At 36.2% G+C, this 20716-nt stretch overlaps 1 protein-coding gene across 1 annotated transcript; it reads left to right on the top strand.

Annotated features, from left to right (window-relative positions):
• The first annotated feature begins 105 nt into the window (after nucleotides 1-105).
• LOC135681585 (histone-lysine N-methyltransferase EZH2) lies at nucleotides 106-17233 on the top strand. The gene is made up of 22 exons (XM_065196125.2): nucleotides 106-246; nucleotides 3168-3293; nucleotides 4139-4255; nucleotides 5778-5904; nucleotides 6342-6437; nucleotides 7026-7161; nucleotides 7918-7983; nucleotides 8120-8214; nucleotides 8625-8659; nucleotides 8778-8834; nucleotides 9020-9190; nucleotides 9340-9486; nucleotides 9718-9812; nucleotides 9904-9944; nucleotides 10052-10177; nucleotides 11282-11395; nucleotides 12148-12215; nucleotides 12882-12977; nucleotides 13430-13511; nucleotides 14186-14266; nucleotides 15698-15782; nucleotides 17018-17233. The coding sequence occupies exons 1-22, from the start codon at nucleotides 130-132 to the stop codon at nucleotides 17103-17105; spliced, it is 2166 nt and encodes a 721-aa protein (XP_065052197.1). The 5' UTR covers nucleotides 106-129; the 3' UTR covers nucleotides 17106-17233.
• Nucleotides 17234-20716: the final 3483 nt, after the last annotated feature.

Below are 20716 nucleotides of genomic sequence, written 5' to 3'. Positions count from 1 at the left end.
ACTAGTTGGCTGTGAAGGAGAGCAATGCAGCAACAACAACGGCATTGTCATGGCGGGAATAAAAGAGAAAGTGGCCTTTGGTTGGAAGAAGGCACACATGCTGTGTTGAGTTGATGAGATCGTTCTGAAATGGCAAATGATACCAAGAAACATGAAGAGGCCATTTCAAATTGGAAGAAAAAGATAAAAAATGAGTATATCCGCCTTTGCCGGTCGAAAAAACTGAAGAAGGCGGACGAAGCGAAGGTAAATAGCAGTTAATCACGAATTGCTTAGCTTAGGAACCGTCGGTAGATCCCTAGCCAGCTGGAGCCCTCCCAGTCATCCAGACTGCAGAGTACGGCAAGTGCACACCCGAGATATTTTTTCTACAATGTCCCATCACACCCGGTAAAGGGTGTGGCATTTTGAAATCTGAGCGTGACATGGATGTGTCCTATTGCTTAAGGGCAAATGAAGAATTCAAATTTCTTCAGGATCGACGTAATCTTGATTGATTGGACAACAAAATAATATCAGTCATCCTTATATTCCCTTCTCAATTGATATCATCAGGATTTTACATAGTTGTGTGAACTATTGTGCACAACCAAAGTGCACACTTGCACACTTGAAATTTTGCTCTTGCACGACCGAGATCTCACATTGGAAACTGCCATACTCTGCAGTCTGGCAATCATTGTCAAACCGTAATTTATTTTCTTAATAACATGGAGGAGGGGGGGGAGCAAAACTATGTGCAGCCCCCCCCCCTCCTGCAATGCAAGAAGTTTAAAAGGTATAACATTTGCGGAGAACACGACCATATAAACAAATACTATGGGCAGACTCAGTAGCATATTCTAAATAATGCATTGGCAGAATGAAGAATGAAAATAATTGTTTAGGGAACATGTTATTTTTGAAGACCAAACTTTGCAGTCTGGTCTACTTACACACTGTCATAAAAACCAATTTAGAAGAAAATTGAGTCACTCAAGTTTCTGGTTGATTTTTCACTCCCCCTTGTAGTCCCACTTTGCGAACAACTCCTGGCCTACTGATTAGACTAATTGCACCGAGGTGTACTGATTGGACAACTATACTGGTCATGTGCTCTGGTTTTTTGATTGGCCTGTTTCGATCCACAACTGTGTACAAATTTTCCATCTTGTTCTTGCGGAACCTTATTCTGATGCCTTTTATTTACTCTGAGAAGTGTCAGATGAAAAAGCTTTAAGTATGCTAAGTATGCGTGTTTCCTTTTTCAAAGCCATTTTCAAATTTTGTACAGCCAAAATTCTTGTTTACATTCTTAATTTAAAAATTACTTCCTGTTCTGGTAAAAGTGGCAAAGCATTTGAGTTTTTCTTTCATCCCACTCAACTGGCACAGACAGTTTTCCATTGTTAAGCATTTATATATAATGGTCATGCAATTGCCTAAATGAAGAATTATGTAATTTAAATATGAATTCTGGTGCATTAAAAGAGAACTGACACGCAAAAATAAGTTTGGCTAAAAAAATAGTTTGTGACAAGCAAATTCCGGGATCGGAAGAATTCTTTAAATCACAGTTACTGTTTTTGAAATGCAGGCGTTTTAAGTTGAGAAACGACAATTGTTCCGACAACTTGAGACTCAAGGCGAAAATCGGCACGAGTGGGCGATCGTCTTTGACGTCACAAGTGACATGTTCTCAGCACGTATTGTGTTTCTCTATAGAAACCTTTAAGAAAATGCTTAAAGTTGTTTATTTTGACAAATGTTTATTTTGTGCATGTGAAAGGAGCTAATTTTGCATATTTGACACATAATTGACTTTTTCAATCGTTTGGGACTCTGAATCAGAGTTTTATTACACTGATTTCGAAACAAATGAAAAATTTCAGCTGTCTGAGTTTTTTCTACCCACCAGTGCTGCCGCCTGGGCAGACAGTCGTCCCATGGCTCAACAGTGACGATATTATGAACAAAAAACAAACTGGAAGTACAAACTGAAATGAAATTTCTATTAAAAACATTGCTATTGCTACAATCCAAATGAGATCAGGTGTTGCAAAACTAGAATTTTTTTTCAGATTGAGGCGTCTTTGTCCAGACCGCTTTGTCTGTATGGCCTAATTTGCTTAAATGCCTATGATGCTCTAAAGGGAACTGCATATAACATTCTATGATTAATGTTTGAAACACGTTAACTGTATCATGATATTAAATAGTAAAGGCTGGTTGAAAGTCGTACTTGTGTGGGTTATATGCCATTTTCACCGGGCGTGAAGGGTTTCGGGAAATGATAAGTTACCTGGCAGTCAAAAAATCTGGAGTTACGAAATAGGCTCTTAGCTCTTAGTCAAAGAACTTGATTTCTTAGTGGAAGAAAATACTGTTTAGCTGTCATAGGAATATCAACTGGCGCATTATTTTCTTTTGCAAACAATTTTGACTTGGGTGGGGAATGGTCTTTTTGCAAGACTAGGTTATTCCCTAGTATCTCAACCTCTGTTAAAATATAATAATAAAGTTCAGTGAAATTATTTTTTAGTCACACTCGCAGCTCCCATCAACCAAGGCTCTTTCTTGAATTCATATTTCTGCACCCAAAGCAGGTTACAGGATCCCTTTTACCGCTGTCTCCACTAGATTTCATTTGTTATTTGGCTATTGCTTCAGCCCCCCCCTCCCCCATGTTGTGATTTTATTTTTGTTTGAAATTCCTGAGTCCTGGCTGTGATGTAATTGTTGGATAAAAGTGCAAATATAAGAAAAACAGCAAATCTAAGAAGAAAACTTTTTCCAGATTTGAAGTCAGCAACAAATTCTGCATAGAATAAGCCAAAGTTATTTTTGCGTGTCAATTCTCCTTTAAAAAGAAGTTTCTGGTAAAGAAGTAATCTTTTTTCAAAATGCAATTGCTGACGTGCACAGGTACAGGCTTTCATGGAAAAAATATAGCAGGCGTGCTAACCACCATGCACCTGAAAACATCTAGGCATGTGGTGATATGTGACATTTTTTTGCAAAAATTTTTGGTTATCATAATAGATCTACACAGATCCTTGCAAGGCCTGTTGTAGGTACTTGTATTCTGAAACATTTTTGGTTAAAATTGTTCAAAACATTTATGATTTGTTTTAAAAGTACTCAGGTAATTTGAAGTCTTTGTTTTTACTTTATCTGTATTTTTCAAGGTTGACTTTGAAGGAAACAAAGCAAAAGTTGGCAATTTGCTCCAAAAGAGAAATGAAATACTTAACACAACAAAAAAGATTTCTCTTATCTTTCCTCCAACACAAAATACAGACAATTCAAGAATGGTAATTATAGTTAATTAAAGTCTTTCATTATTGCTTTATATTTTTGAGCATACTTTTATAATCTTTGATATCTGTTGTTTGTGTAAAGTTGCAATAATTTTTATTAGGAATACTACAATATTTTTCCAATTATTAGGTATCTTTTTAATTGCATTTTTGTAATTGCATTGCTGCAGCAATATTATGAAATTTGGAATCTTTGTGATCACATTCTTCAATAATTAATTTTTGTGTTGATATCCAAACCATATCTTTATTCATAGAATAACCAGATTTTTTATAAATAAAGAGGCAAACCTTTGATAAAGTTAAGCTTATTATTTTGACAGCCAGTTATCCTGCATTTTGAGAGCTCTATCACTGTATTTGTCAGTGAAAAATGATCCAATCAAAGACACAATTAGTGTTACAGTTCTGATATATGGCAGGTGTATTCAGGGTATTGCGAACATCAGTTTTTTCCAAACTTATGCTTTTAACCCATACTTTTAATGGTTGTGAGTATAAAATGTTATTTGTGATCCATTTTGTTTTCCAATGATGCCAGGTATCAACCATTACAAGTGAACAGGGGCCATCTTGAATACATTAGCTTTGTGTTGACTGGCGTTGGCATCAATGACAAGAGATAACTGTGAACCAAAAATATTTTAGTTTATCGCACCATTCATACTCAGATGGAAGTTTGACCAATGGCCATCACTGTGGAACCAAACAAAAATGGAACCCAGGAGTTCCATTTCTTTTTTCTGTTGTGTTAACTGGCCCTTATAGCAGTAACTGTCTTCCTGTGCCCAATATTTCCAAATTTGCAATGAAGTAATACTTTGCAATTGGCATTTTAGGCAAATGTGTCAAGTGGATTCAGCTTTCCATATCAACAAGTTTCAGTGCAAATGGTCTATTCTCCTCCTCCACTCCCAGCAATGTATTCTTGGGCACCACTGCGACAGAATTTCATGGTAAGTCAGTTTCTATTTGAGTTACAAGTGATGAGAAGAAATTCGGTCATAGATTATTCGCTAGATAATAACAAATATGATGTCTTTTGTGTGTTAAATATATTATTATTTTGATGGATTGACTGGCCACCCCTTGTAGGATAACATTGAATTTCTTCCCTATTTCAAAATGTTTTACCTACAGGGCTTTCCCTTTTGACAGAAGGGCTTGATAGCACCTAGATGCGCAAGTTTAATTTTAAAATTTCGAAATTCCAAATTCTACCATTACCCCCTCTCTCACCCTCCACGCGCCATTTTTATTTCGGAGTAATGTGGATGCAGAGACATTTTAATCCGATATTATTCAAAACCAGCGGTGTATGAAAGGGCCTTTTTGAGCAAAGATAGCCGATAAAGAAAACATGTTCTTTATATCCACCAAATTACCGTAAATCTTTGAATAAACGGCTCATTAAGTTGCCTTTCGTTGTAGAAGGGGGGGGGGGGGCTATTTCGTGGGATGTGCTAGTTTCAGAGCTGGCGGTCATTACAGTCTTAGCACTCGGAAAGAATGCTATTTAAATATCGTATTTCCTCTAAAAAACGCTGCAGTGTTTATTTCAAAATCCAAATTTGGGTGCGACCTTCAATGGAGGGCGGCGTTTAGTAGAAAATGAAAAGGGTGTCAGATGAAAAATTACAAGAAAAATGCAATGAAAAAAGCTAAAAACAGACTCTAAACAATGTGTTCTTTTCCAAAAAAATGAAGATTGTGTGAAAATTTTTTTATAGTTCACAAAAATGTGTTCACGTTATGGAAATTTCAAGGAATGTCAATATCCCTGTCTCCGTCAGAGTCTATCTCTATGGCATAACATCTTCATAGCTTTAGAATAATAAGCCTACAAACTACTTGTTACTTCTTGTTTGGTGTGTTTTCTTATAAACGCCGCTTTTCAAGATGCGGCGTTTAAAAGAGGGCGGCGTTTTTTACAAATGGTTGGTTGAAGGTGCGGCGTTCAATAGAGGGCGGTGTTTATCAGAGGGCGGCGTTCATTAGAGGAAATATGGTACCCTTCTAAAAACAACTTTAGTTAAAAGCGAATTGTTTGCTCTGTTCTACTTTTCGATGAAAATGTTCGTCTCTTTGCCATCGTCGTAACTGCTCTTCTTAGCTGGGCGGGGCGCTCGTTACGTTTTTTCTTGATTTGAGAGGTCATTCCTTTATTTTTATAGTTTGAGGGGTGTGCTCATTGCAGTGGACAAAGACTAAAAAATGGTCAAAAATATTTCAATAATAATGTCCTAATTATGTTTCTTTACATCCTTCTTTGTTTCGTGATCGTTTATTTGCAATATTACATCAATAGCACAGCAATTTTAATTAGTGTGTTACTCAACCTTGAATCAGTGATGCCATATCTTTGCTTGTTAGAAATCAGAGATCTAAAGAAATTTATTGAAAGTTTGATATAGGGATGCAAATTTTAACTTGAGGGGAAAGCTGAATTTAGCCTTCTTTTTATTCACACGCAACCAGGTCGAGGATGAAACAGTTTTGCATCATATTCCTTATATGGGTGAAGATGTAATTGATCAAGATTGCCAGTTCATTGAAGAGCTGATAAAAAATTATGATGGCAAGGTTCATACATCTAGCAACAGTGGTAAGGGCGAATTTATTCTAAAGTAGTTATTGTGACAGAATCGTTTGCTTATAAGAACGCCCTTTTGTAATCAGGCTCAATTTTTTCACGTTTATGAAGAAGTCAACTTGCGGTTGATATAACTTGAAGGTTTTATTCTTTCTTGTTAATGGTAGTATTAGTAACATATAATATGTAGCATCAACTGTTAAAAATTGTATGCATTATGACCATGTGGTTTCGCTTAGAATTAACGAAAATTGTTAGGGCTTTAATGGAATGCAGATATGCTTAAATTGATTTCTCCCACGTATTTGTAACCACCTGTTCCATTGTCGTAATCTGAGGACCTTAAAAACAACTGCTGCATAGCTCCTCCTCACTTTAAGCCATTTTTAGATTTATGGTGTGCCAATAATCATGCCTACTAATATCCTAATTCGGTTTTTTGTTTCTAGAAGCCCTTATGGATGATGAAATGTTCATGGCGCTATTCAGGAATCTTGTCAACTTCCAAGAAAGTCCTACAGACAAAGAAAGAAAACCGAAAGAAGGTTTCTTGTTTATTCTTATCTGGTGAAAGAAATGTTTATGCCCCATCGCAAGTTAGGAATTAAAACTACTTTTTGTCAATCTAGAAGATGAAAAAAGCTTTTTGTGGCCATAAAGTTTCAGATTCCCTCTCCTCCTGCTTTCGTATCGACATCAATCATTATAAGACTGATGTCGATACGGAATTCCCCAACGCTGAAATATACCAGTAATTTTTCTAGCTTTTCCCAACGCTGAAATATACCAGTAATTTTTTCCATTTTCTTGTTCCCAGTGTCAAATGCACTTTTGACGACATCTAACGCTCGTTGTGTCCATTTTAAGAGTTTTTAATAATGTTTCTTTATTATTTCTTTAGGCATTCGCTTTCTGACGTTCATGACATTTTAAATGTTTACTGTTAATGTATATAGGTTTGCGCATAAAACCTGCCGTGGAGACTTATTGAGTACATTACGTTGCCTCAGGGTCTCCAAAAGACCTGTAAAAGTACTGTGTCTCCATTTGGCAGTGACTTCATACATTGCTACCTAAATACTTCCGAATGTTTTGCCAACTTTTGGATAAAAAATATTCTTGTATGATCCTAGATTACGATTTACGAAGAAGCGGAGCGCATACAAAAGGATCTAACGCAGAGCAGACGGAGCCGAGTGAAGAACTTTTTGAAGCCATTGCAGAATTTTTCGCTGATCATGGCGTCACGGTCCCTGAACTTAAGCAAAGGTATGGACAAAGATTCCTGCCGTCCACATTTCTGTCCTTCACATTCCTGTCCTTCACATCCTTTCCCTTGATTTTATTATGATTTTAATAATATTAAAGGAAAGCATTTTGTGTCCGTTGTCCTCGTTGAAGCAATTTTGATCGAAACCATTGAAGCAATTTTGTGCCCGTCGCATTCGCACCGTCGTACAGAAACCAGAAACTAAACAACACTTTTGCAGGGAATGAAAGAGAGAAGAAACGCGCGTACAGTCAAAAGGTTTAAAAAGTTGAGCATGGTTCTTTTACGCCATTGATTTTCGCTCACAGTGATAGTTCAAGTAGAGAAACTGAAAAGTTTATATCGGTTTTATCTTTGAAGATATCAGAGAAACGTGATCTGTCAATTTCACTGGTGACTAATTGGATTCGCACCAAGCTGTCATTTGTACTTCTTCGTAGTGCCATACTATCCATGCATGGTTCCAGGAATAGGCGAACAAAAGTTGAAATGGACACAGCCAACATAGTTTATTGTACAAACAATATCCCGGATTGATTAATTAAAATTGTTGGAAAAAATAAAATAAAATTAAAGTTTTTCAAGTTTTTTTCTAAACATGTGTGAACCGGTGGTCTCTCGGTATATCAACAGTGCCAAATCTTGAATCATCGGAGATGAAAAAGAAAATTTTGTGTCCGTTGTCCTCGTTGAGCATCAATTTACCAAACTTCTTTTCTTATCTCATCTATGACTGATTAATTCATTGATTGCAGATTTACAACTTTGAAGGAGAAAGAAAGTACTGAACTCCCACCGGAATGCACACCTAACATAGATGGGTCAGTCAACTTTCAGCTACTTTTTCTTGAATTTCACCACCCTGTAAACTTTAATTTCTGTTTACGTACTTAAATTGAACTATAAAATTCTTTCATTTGCTTTTTTCTACTTATCAATCTCTTTGGTCTTTTTCAGTCCTGATGCTATCTCGACCAATCGAGAAAAAACAATGCATTCTTTCCACACCCTTTTCTGCCGAAGGTGCTACAAATACGATTGTTTCTTACATGGTTGGTAGTGTTAACAATATTCCCTACTGAACTTATTTCAAATACCGTCTCTTAAAGGCGTGTAGCTATTTGCCAGAACATTGAAAAAACATTGACTGAAACGATTTGTTTATTGATAGCAGTTATTTTGGTTGAATTGAGTATCTTTGATTTGGCTAGCATCCAATCACATGTTAATTACATATTTGCAATTTTCTACAATGCTTTTATTATTCATGTACGTCTTTGGTTTAGTCTCATATTGTGATTCTCAAAGACCGTGTCCTAGAATATGGAATTCAATGAAACAATGATCATGAATTTCTGACATTACTACTTCTTATATTTTTTATTTGTATTATTTTTATTTGTATGTATTAGTATAATAATACTATACTTCTAATTCATTTTGCATTTTGATTGTCTTTTAGCTTTTCGCTCAAGGCCAAATTTTGCAAAGAAAAAGGTACCAAATATCATTACTGTTTCTCCAAGTTGAACCATCAAGATCTTGTATCTCCTCACTATTTTCCTTTTACCCCTTAGACCCCTATGTGCGAATGATTATTTTTCTTTTTCTACAGACACAAGCAGACTTGCAAGAAAGCCAACCATGTGGTTCCGAATGTTATATGCACTTGGTAAGATGTTCAAAATAGTCATAAGAAGTATGATAATTTTCTGCACTATATGTGGATTATAAGATCAGGTCTGTGAAGCAGTATCTTCTATTAGCCTTTGTCACGGTCCTTTGTTTCCCTGTAAGTACATAGGGGTCAATTTCAAGAAAAATCATCGACTTCATGATTTTACTCTGTTCTTCCAGACGCAGAAAGTGATCGCTTCCATCGATGGTGGTTCGGAAGCTAGTGAACCTCTTTCTTCAAAATCGGACACGAATGGGACAGAAACTGCCCAAAAAGCTGGCAAAAAGCGAGGCAAGCGGGGATTCTCGCGACATGATTCAAATACTTCTCAAAGTGCCGAATCACCCCTAGTATGTAATATCATCATCAGCTTCTAAACTTTTTTATCATATTCAATATCATCATCAGCCACTTAAAGTCTTTGTTTTCATTAAAAATGCATATCCCTAATGCTTACTAATCATTCCCACAATGCCAAGCACCTGTTATTGCGTTTCAGACTCCTGTGCAGCGGTCAGTGCTCGACGATATCGAAGATGCTCAATGGGAAAATGCCGACCAGTCTTTGTTTCGCGTTTTGCGACCAATTTTTCCAAATAATTACTGCGGCATCGCCAAGTTGATTGAAACGAAGTCTTGCAAGCAGGTGAGTAGCCATTTTGGTAAAAGAAAACCAATCAAGAATTGGTAAGTTGTTTTATTAGTGGGTGGGAGTGCTAATATTTTAGTGAGAAATTAAGGTTTAAAGAATGTCCTAAAAATGGAGGGTACATTGTCACAATATACCGAGTAAACCGTTTCCTCAGTAGCTGTTTTTATGTAGTAAGATGACAGCTTGACATTAATCACAACTTGATGCTTATGTTCTGTATTTTAGGTTTATAAGCATGCAATGCTAGAGGTCCCTGAAGCACCTTTCGTCGACCATGAAGAAGATTCGCCCCCTAAAAAGAAGAAAAAACACACAGTGAGGTAAATGTATGCTCTTGCCTCATTTCACATCTCAATATTTTTCAACAAAGCACGTGAATGTTTTTGCTAATTGGTTCGTTTTCTGTCGTAGATCTTGGGCAAATCATTGCAAAAAGGTTCAGCTGAAAAAAGGTATAACCAATTTTTTCGTTCAGCCCTATTTTCCATCACTCTAACTACTGGTAGATTCTGTTGCTGATTAATTCACTATGACTCAATAAGTTGTTTTGTCCCAACAGATAATTCGTCAAACTTTGTTTACAACTATGTACCCTGTGATCACCCTGGACAGCCTTGTGATCAGTCTTGTAACTGCATCGCAACGCAGAATTTCTGCGAGAAGTTCTGTCAATGCAGCATCGATTGTGAGTATTCTTCTTTCTCGGTTTTTCACCATTCATACATTCATAAAAAGTAAGATTCCTTTTGACCTTCCCTTTTTCTTTTAATCATCAAAAAACACCAAATGTCTTCAGAAGGAGTCATTGCAACCAGTTTTTTTTTAATTTTGCTATTCTCTTGTGTTGTTTTTTCCAAGCCATTTGATTTGATTGTTGACTCCCATTGAAATGTCCTAACGTTTCAACTGTTTCCATTCTTATAAAACAATGGCTCAGTAAATGTGGATTGATATAGTTATATTTAGCCATTCTCTTATTACCTCAATATAAAGGATGGTAACCCTTTCAAGCTCATTATTTCTTAAAAGCAAAGCGAGTCTGAGTAGTTTTCACGTCCTGATGATGATGATGAGCTAACAGGAGTGCTGCCTGTACTGACTCTAAAGCCATTCCCGTTTGGATTGCGTGGTAGAATCGCCGTTGCGTCTAAGGCTACGTTATACGGGACCTGCTGTACCGGTTCCAGATGCAAGGACTACCTTACGTTTAGTATCCTGAATCAGCCGTAAAAGCTCTAATGCCATGTAATTTTTTAGCTGAAAATGAAAAATCTTTGGGTAGAAGAAAGCAAACTACTTGGACCTGATGTTATGTTCCCAAAAATCAAGAATTGCAAAAACGATGGCGCCAAGTTACAAAAACTAAACAAAACATCAAAACCATGTTTCAATTGCCTCTCTTTCGGATGAGGGTGGGCCTCGGCTCCTATCCGATCCCATTTGGAACCGATCTAACCATTGAAACGAGATCTCTATGGTATCGGTTTGCCCGGCATACTCGTTTGGGCACGGCAGTTCCGTTTGGAACGGTTCCACCAGGTCCTGTTGAAACGTGACGCGTAGCCGTACTAATTTTGGAACGGTTCCGTTTGGACCTGTCCTGTGTAAACGCTGCCTAAACTGGCTACGTGACGATGATAAATCAACTTTCATTCCCTTGAGAGGAGGGGCGGGCTAATCATACCCATATCTGATGGACTTGGTATTGTATTGTTTTCGTTGTTACTTTTGCGAGCAATTGCATTGTCATCCTTGATTTCAAAGCAGTCTTATTTGATTGCATTTTAAGGTCAAAATCGATTCCCTGGTTGTCGATGCAAGGCACAGTGTATCACCAAACAGTGTCCCTGTCATCTTGCTGTTCGAGAATGCGATCCAGACCTTTGCAACTCCTGTGGAGCTGGTATGTTTCTTGATGATACTTATCTTATCTTAGGCCCATCTATTTCAAATATGCAGCAATGAATAATTCATCGTGTATAATGGAACCAAAGGAGGCCTTGAATGGGACCTCTTTTCATATCAATAAATAATTGAAAAATACATAAACAACAACGAAGTAAAGCTCAAAAGTTTTACAACAAATTTTATGATGTATAAGAAACTGTATGAGCATTACGATAGCACACAGTTAAAGACGATTTACACGACTCTTCCATGAGAGGTGTGATTAAGCACATCTACCCTGCAGCCAACAAGCAACGATGAACAGCACAAGCACTGACATGAAACAAACTAAGAATAAGAATAAAGGGGGACAACTAATAGAGAAGAGGGGTAAAGGGGTGCAGCTAAAAGAGAAGAGGTGTAAAGGGGTGCAGCTAATAGAGAAGAGGGGTAAAGGGGTGCAGCTAAATAAATCTGCTTGTAGAGTTGATGTAAAAGATCATTGCTAAAAGAATGTTCTTATTTGAAATTTCTCCAAAGGTATCATTGCCATAGAGTTTAAGGGTGCATGGAACCTCTTTTTCTGCTTCCCAAACTTGAAGAACTCATTATTCATTTACATATGCCATTTATTACTGATAGAATTATGCAACTTGGTAGAGTTACGTCATTATTTGTTGTCACATTTAGAACATTTCCGGCAAAACAGTTTATAATCGTACAATTTACTAAGATTCCAATTCAGTTTCGAAGTCATTTCACTTTCAGATAATTTTGACGAAAGCAAAAGCAGTACGTCGTGCAGAAACATTGGCCTGCAAAGAGGCTGGCTTAAGGTGTGTTTCTTATCTCAAAACGTCTGTTGTTTCTAAAGCACCTCTGAAAATTCACAATAATGATTAGTTATATACTGTTGCTGAAGCAGTGAAAGGTGTCTGAGGGTTTCATGTTAAGAAGTTCTGTTTTCTTTGGTAGGTGATCTTTTCTAATCACTCAGGCGAAGATTCTAACCTAAAAAAATATACAATTGTATCGTTCTTCTTTATAATTGTAGTGTGCAAAAGTTCTTCTTTAACCCTTTTATATTCTTTTTTTATATCCAAGATGTTACTTTGTATCTTTTGATGACCCAATTATATGATCCAATCTTTTGATGACCTTCTAGTCCATAGATATCCCCTAAATGTCCCCTTGATGTCTTTGGATATTCCCTTTATATCCCATTGGTATTTCTTTTGTCTTTCCTTTATATCCCTTGATGCCCTGTGTTTCCTTTATATCCCTTGATGCCCTGTGTTTCCTTTATATCCCTTGATGCCCTGTGTTTCCTTTATATTCCCTTGATGTCCTCATTCCATCTTCTTTGATTTCTCCCTTGACACCCCATTGCATTGCTGAATTATCCAATGTACACTTCGAAACGTTGTTTGACCCCCTTTAAGTCCTCATGACCCATTCAATGAAGCTCCTGGAATAACTGGCTGTGATTTTTTCAATTGCAGCATTTGCTAATGGCACCCTCCGATGTTGCCGGTTGGGGAATCTACACCAAAGAAGCGATTCAGAAGAATGAGCTTGTCAGTGAATATTGTGGAGAGGTAACAAAGTCTTATTAAAATTCTATTGATGCAGGATGGTATTTAAAGTAGGATGCAACATGGAATTTGCCCTTGGAAACTGATATTAGTGTACCAAGGCTTTTGGCAGGCATTGCAGATCTTGCAAGTTCTAATCATGGAAGAAGTATTCATTTGTTTTTGTATCTCATTTTCAAGATTTTTGCGAGATAAATCAGTTTTGTTTTCCTTGCGGCTGTTTTGTTGAACAAAAGTAATTCTAGAGTTGTTTTATCGAAATGTTGTTGAATTAAAGAAATTGAAGAAATGTTCCTAAGAAATGAATTGATTTTTTGTACTTAATTCAGATCTATTTTTTATACTGTTGATGTTGTGGCAGAGGCAAAAACATCATCGTCCCTAATGTACATCTTCTTAATTTGCTCTTATATTTATTTAATTTCATTACACATTTTTGTACGTTTTATTTTAAGCTTATATCCCAAGACGAAGCTGAAAGACGTGGAAAGGTTTATGATAAATATATGTGCAGCTTTCTGTTCAACTTAAATCAAGGTAAAGTTTTATTATACGCGCTACAATTTGGGTGTAGATCTCGTCATAATTATGTATGCCAAAATTAGCCTTCCCAATCTCATTGTTGTTCGTTTGCACGTGTCCTGTTGGTCTCTCATTTGAGGTCTTTTGAAACTGGACTTGTTATAACTCAAGCCTTGACCCCAAAACGACGTCTCTTGTTGGTAAAAAGCACAAATTTGGAAAATCGCCTGTGTGACACTTCGATGCAGCAATGTCGAGCTTTTGAGGATGTTTTCTACAACTTAGTGTCATAGAAAATCTATGTTTTTAGATTGTCAATTTCACATGCTCTTCAGTGCGGACTTTTCCAGCTTAAAGCACGCTAATAATTGACATCGAGTAATATTGCTTGTCTTTACTTGTGATATATTGACACATTCTAACAAACATTTTTCAGTCTCGCTTTCTACTCAGAAAAGATAATTTAGAAATATTTTATGCTGGATGTAACTCTCAAGGTTTTTCCATAAAAAAAAGAAAGGCTTATTCTTTTTCGCGAGTCAATTTTTTTCTTCTAGCTGGTTAAAAAATACAAGCTTTTCTGCTCTAAGTTTGTCGTTAAAAAACCCATAATTATTGCAAGGGTTAGTTTTGATATGATTTTGTATTTCTTTTATTTTTATTTTTATTTGTATTTGTATTTCTTCTAGAGTATGTTGTCGATGCGACTAGGAAGGGCAACAAAATACGCTTCGCAAATCACTCGATCAATCCTAACTGCTTTGCTAAAGGTTTGTTTTACGTAAATACTGAAATTTCTCTCCAGGCATCTGTCGAAAATATAGATTTTCCTGGTGTATAAAGTAATACTTGATTAGAGATCTTTGTCTGTTTATCTTGGGATTGTAAGCAGAACCAGGTATTTGGTTATCAGAATTTGTTCATCAAAAACACCAAAAATTGAAGTGTTTAAACCACTTTAGTAATCGAAAGCTTAACTGTGTTTGGTGCAAAGATAAATTGTAAGTAAGTACTTAAAATTCTTTAAGAAGAAGAAGCAAAACTTATGAAGTACAGAAAACATTTTGAAACGAAATATGAAAGGTTTTCGTTATTCGCCTCTTCAAGCTTGCTTTTAGCTTTTCATTGATGTCAGAATGGTCCCTGCGGCTGGTAGTTTCAAAAATCAATTAAAGCTCTGGGCGATAAACTGTTCAAGGGATAGAGCTTAACCAGAATCGTTAGTCAAGCAAAGTCGTTTCCTTATCACGAGATTTTTAAATCAATCGATAGCAAAGCAAGGATATCCTGATTAATGTAGACAGAAAATATCAATTTTTTTATTTAGACTTTCTAACTAAGTGAGGGGTTTGTGGGCGCTGATTGGTCCCTGCAAGAAGCCATTCAAACACTTCATTCTACTTCTTTTGATACATTCAACCCGTTTCATAAATATACTAAATTGCGTGTCGTACAATACTACTTTGGATTCAATACTTTAATGCACGAAACATCGTCTATAAAATTCACACTTACTTTTCTCGTACAATTTAACCTTAGCTTCAAAATTAAACATTCTTTTTCGCTCGCTATGAAAGCCTAAAAGAATGTGAAAATGCTTGTGAAAATTCCCTGGTACATAACAGAATTTGCCAAGAAACGCTGTCACTATACAGAACTCAAAGCATACTCCTGCTAAAATTCGCGAACTACCAACGCTAGCTCGTTTCAAAAACAACTTAAAATGCATCTATAGAGCTAAAGCACATCTCTCTGGAAGGACTGCAAATTGATTTTTATAAGGCGTCTTATTATTAATATATTTCTATTTTTAAATTGTTATTTAGATATTTTATTGCTGAAGGGTTTATTTGTGTATAAAGAATATTAAATGAAAATAAAATGAAATTCAACCCGACTTGGCGACGAAGCTCCTCTTAGTTTTATCCATCTCATGTTCGGATAGTGTCGTACAAGAAGTGCTGTGCTGGTGCGGATAGCTTCAACTATGTTAATAACATTGGTTTTGATTATCATATTTTATAGTTCTATGTACAGTTATTTTTCATGGAAATTTAATTTTTATGATATGCATTTTTAGATTACCTTTGCTTGATTACGAATCGAACTACCAAAAAAACATATGTTCTTCAGCGTGTTTCTGTCTTCTGTTGTGGTGAGAATAAAGTGTGCTGTTGTTTTAATGATCTTGTGTTTTCTAGTTATGATGGTCAACGGTGATCATAGGATCGGAATTTTCGCAAAGAGATACATCGACCCGGGAGAGGAACTTTTCTTCGACTATAGGTAGGCAGCAAATAATTAACAGCGGCAATTCTTTTCATCTGTGTCCATTCATTCGTTTCCATTCATCCATCCTTGCTCAATTTCCATGCGTCGGCGTTCATTTGTTTTGGGATCACCTGGCCTTTTCATGAGACACTTGTGCCTTGCGTACAAACCAATTTAATGCCGAAAATTCTGTCCTTTGAAAATTGATTCCTGTTACAGCGCACTGTTACAAATTACGTCATGCGATGATATACAAAGAATTTGAATTTCTTACCTCTTGCCAAATGAGGTTAAAGTTGTCTCGAGATGTATATTACAATAGTTCGGTTCCAATGTGTACAACAAAATTCAATGCAGTTCCATTTAGTTCAATGCTGTTCCATTCAATTCAATGCAGTTTAATTCAGTTCCATGCAGTTCCATTCAATTCAATGCAGTGTCATTTCTTTCAATTTCAGTGCAGTTCAGTTCCATCTAGCTCTATCTAGAGTTCACTTCAGTCTAAGTCATTTTAGTTCAGAGCTCTAGTATCAAACTCAGCAATCAACCCGCTGATTTATTTATGTTATCAATTCAGTTCAGTTCAATTTAGAGTTCTTAAAGACTCATTGCTAACAATGGGCCTTTGCGAGCGTGGCGACGATCCAAACAATGGCAGACTGTCTGAAAATGCATCATGGGATGCTTGCGTAGCGCAATGGCTCATTGTTAGCAATGAGTCTTTAAAGCGCAGAAGGTGAGAATGCGACAGCGGGCAAAGCAAAATCGGGTAAGCAGTCAATCTACATCAAATTTTGCTATCGTGCGTTTTGCTACCATGCTGATTTACGCAAACAGAATGTTTCCGCATTTTCGTTTCATTTTAAAGAAATGGAAAAATATGAGCAGAGAAATTGTATAAAAGAAACTCTTTACGAGAAACTGTCTCGGTGGTAAGGCTAATCGATAGAAGAATTACTCCTTTCCAGGAAAATCCAAACGTTTTGAATTTATAATTACTAATATATACCCAGTTACTAATGTGGAAGTAAAAGTTCACGCGTGATACTGGCAGCTAGGCAGAATGTGTTGCAGAAATGTGCCAAAATGGTTATATGCAAATGAGTACAGTTCTCAGTTCCGTATATTAGCTCTGTCAATAAAGTGAACCGAAGACAGCGCTTATCATAAGTGTGTAGAAGAAACAGTATCTTTAATTTATATTAAAGATATATGTTTAGGTATATAAATTTTAAATGTATATTTTGTAGATACGGCCCTACAGACTCACTGAAGTACGTTGGCATTGAGAGAGAACTAGACGCCTATACGACATCAAGGAAGTGGGTTGCATCCTAAAACTTGTTACGTCATAGACTCTTTTATCATTGGATTACAGCGTCAATTGTCTGACATTTTAATGCCGTTTCATGGGTTTCCCAAAGCCAATTGTCAAATTCTACCATGTAGAAAAAAGTTTTAAATAATTCCTTTCTATTCTTTTGTAACAGTCTCCAATTGCAAAGTGTATTCTTTAGATTTTCATTCTATCTTTTATCGTTTTCAGTTTTGGCAGTTGCCACAATTGGAGTCAAGGTCCTTTTTAGCGACTCTTTATTTCTGATTCATTCCTGCAGCAAAGGAAAAAGTCTTTGAACGTTGTCTCTTTAACTGCGTTATTGTTTTGCGCCTTGGGAAAGGGTGAACAGGGGCCATTAGGTCGAAATTTGGTAAACCTTGTTTCCCCTATTTGTTTCTTAATTAGCGGCGAATAAAGGCACTTCTTGAGTGAAAGATTTAGAGTACTAGTCGGTGAGGAGCAGGCTAGGTTAGGCTTTGATCCCTGTTACAAGCCTGTTGTAGCAAGGAAAGTGCTACTATATTGAAGCGTTTAGGATTCAATAGAGAAAAACAAAGATCCGTGTTTATATGTGAATAGAAACCGCTGCTACAATATGAAAAGAAACGTTCCTTGGATATTGCTTTTATTTATTATGATTGACGAATTTTTTGCACAAGCAAAGTTACACAAAATCGACTGGCGGTGGATAACTTTTATTGAAATCTGTATTCTTGACATCCTTAAAGCCTATTTCTGAATGTCCCTCCTGTCATTAAGGAGAGAGCCAGCGTAAAGTGTATGTGGGGATTTCACATCTCAAGGCTACGTAGTTCGCAAAACTGCCCTACGTCATCACTGACGTCATCATTGAATACTTTGATGAAGTGGATCATTTTTCTTGGATCATTTTCAAAGAATACGGGTTTTCTGTGGTCTTAACCTGTTTTGTTATCATTTAGATTTGCAAAATAAGATGTTACCAATATGAAACCGTATAAGATTTGATATTTGCTAGTTCAGTTGTTGGTAAATTATGAATTGAGTAGCAAAGGTTTGATAAGTTTCTGTCTTTTTCAGATCATTTAAACCAATGATGACAATTTTTCATAGTTTAACTATACTTTACGCCGTAGCTTTGGCAGAAACAAAAATGCGTTTGAAAGTATAATAACAAGTAATGAATAATTAATACACTTCTGCTAATAGCAATGTGTCTGTTATGCTAAATCTGCCTCAGCATGTAGTTTTGGATCCGAAAGTATATGGATTCTAGACTACGTTGATAAGATTTTGAGCAGCAAGGGACTGTGAATCATTCGAGAATGCCTCTCCCGAGCGTCTTTTCAAGTAAGCAGAACCGAGTGAAGGGCCAAAAAAGAGAGCCAGCCTCTCCAAAGAAACTCCAGTTCCTTTGCCAGTCAACCGTGAATGCACCAGCACATTTTTGCCATAACTTTTGTACAAAGAAAATGCCATGCATCTATGAAGAAACCAAGCACCAGGATCATTCAAAAGGAACTCGTCTTCCAGATATTGTTCCTTCACTGCCAAACAAGGTCAATGCTAAAGAGACTCCTTCTGTTGTTAAACTGCCTCGGGTTGCAAGAAAGAAAAAGTTTTTAGTTGCATCGTCACAAAGAAAGATGAGTTGATCCCCAAAAGACCAACGGTTTGTCATTTCTTCGCGGTTTATTCATACGGAAAAAAACATGTAAAAGGGACAGGGATTTTTCAAAATTTGAGTTTATTGGTCTTTCAGCAGTATAATTTTAGAGACGAAATATTTAGAGGATTGTCGCTTATTTGTTAATGAAACAGGCTGATTGCTAGAAAAGGGCATGCGACGGAATTTCATCAAGATAACCGCACATTCCATACAAAAGACTTGTTTTTGTGGAACTGGTACTTCAATGGCCCTCACGGATCACATCATGCGATGCTTTCATCTTTGGCATCTGAAGCGGAATTAGTTTTCATCAAACTGATACAGAACCTATGTTGGTTAACGTTTTACATAAGATTGATTCTATAAAGAAATGACAGTGCGCTCTAACAGTAATTTAAATAAAAGTACAGGCCAAGAAAGGTCTAATACGCTCAATTTTTTGGATCTTATGTTCAGTATAAATATTGCTTGAGATAAAGTCATTGTATTTTGTGCATAAAGTTTTTGGCGAGCAGTCCACTATCACAATGACAGCTGTATAAAAATCAATTAAAAAACAAAGTGAAGTAGACAATGTACCTGTAGACTTCTAGGTATGAACTTTTGGTCGTAGGCCAACTGGTAGACAAGTGCCAAAAAACAGACAAGTGCTATAATATTTTTACTTTAACAACTTTTTGTTTGATTAAAGCTCGTGGATAAAATAGAAAACTGTAATTGGGAGCTAGGAAATTTTTGGCGTACTCTGACAACGTTTCATATAAGTAAAGTGATTGATGTTTTTGAGCAAGGTGAATAATAAAGATTCGCAGGGTTTTGGGCTGAATAACTTTCATTTTAGAAGCAAGCACAAATCCTCGTGGCATAACTGTATTGTGTATTCCCAATAGTTTTTTCAAATGTAAGGATTTAAATAAATTCGTGTATGTATATTATTGAAATCTTAATTTCGTGCTCGTCATTTTGCCTCCCAAGCCTTCATCAGCAACCGATACGTCTAAAAATTTCAATTTTATTTGGAATTATTATTTGGTATTTACGTGAAGACATTTTTTGCACCGCTTTAGGCGTCACTGCCTCTTAAATTGGAGATTTTTGCCCCTATATCTGATTGATATATTCCCTTTCTTTTTATGGACCCATTCTAGGTCGAATTCTTGAACATCTGGTCCATATTTTTCCTGTTATTATGCCTGCAACAAGTTTCTTTACAAGTAAATTTTTGTGGGACAAAGTTGAAAAATGGCTTTAAAAAACAAACGTTTTGAAAAATATTTCGAAACGTTTCTTCTTTAACTCCTCGGAGTATCCATTCATTTTTCGATAAAACTTTTTGAAACTGAATATAAAAACGAGTACTGCGCAGTCTGAAAAAATTAAGAAACTTTAGTACTTGAAGCAAAAAATTTGGAAACTATAGAATTTTGAAAAAAAGGCAACAACTCGAAAATTTCATTAAAATCCACCAAATCAGATTGCCTGGTTGGCATGAAATTTTATCCAAAGAAAATGAAAAAGTATAATTCCTCTATCTAACACAGGAAGAGAACAGAAGTAAATCGCTTGACAGAAATGTCATGAGCATTTGAAACAAATAGAAACAATGACAATTGTCTTGTTTGTAGCTGCAAAACCTCCTGTTTTTGCTTTTGTCTGTTGGAAAATTTCCTAGCATTGAAAATTAGATATAGCACCCATATTAAATTGAATGCCATCCTACTTCATACTTTAGAAGTTTAGAAACAATGAGTATTGGAATTTCCTTAAAGTGAAACGGAAGTTCTCAACTTTGACTTATGTTTCTCGAGTGTAAAACATGAAAATAATGATCAAAAATTCTGAACTAGGGGAAATTTATAGCCAGTTTGATAGAAATAGGCCAATCAAAATCACGAGGATATTCCTGGGTGTTAATAGGAAAATAAAGAATAATATTGCAAATTGTTTCGAAATACATGGCTA

Source organism: Rhopilema esculentum, chromosome 12, assembly GCF_057945365.1.
Source record: "Rhopilema esculentum isolate cy_ngs chromosome 12, ASM5794536v1, whole genome shotgun sequence".
NCBI lineage: Eukaryota > Metazoa > Cnidaria > Scyphozoa > Rhizostomeae > Rhizostomatidae > Rhopilema > Rhopilema esculentum.
This window is presented reverse-complemented; position numbering and strand designations above follow the sequence as displayed.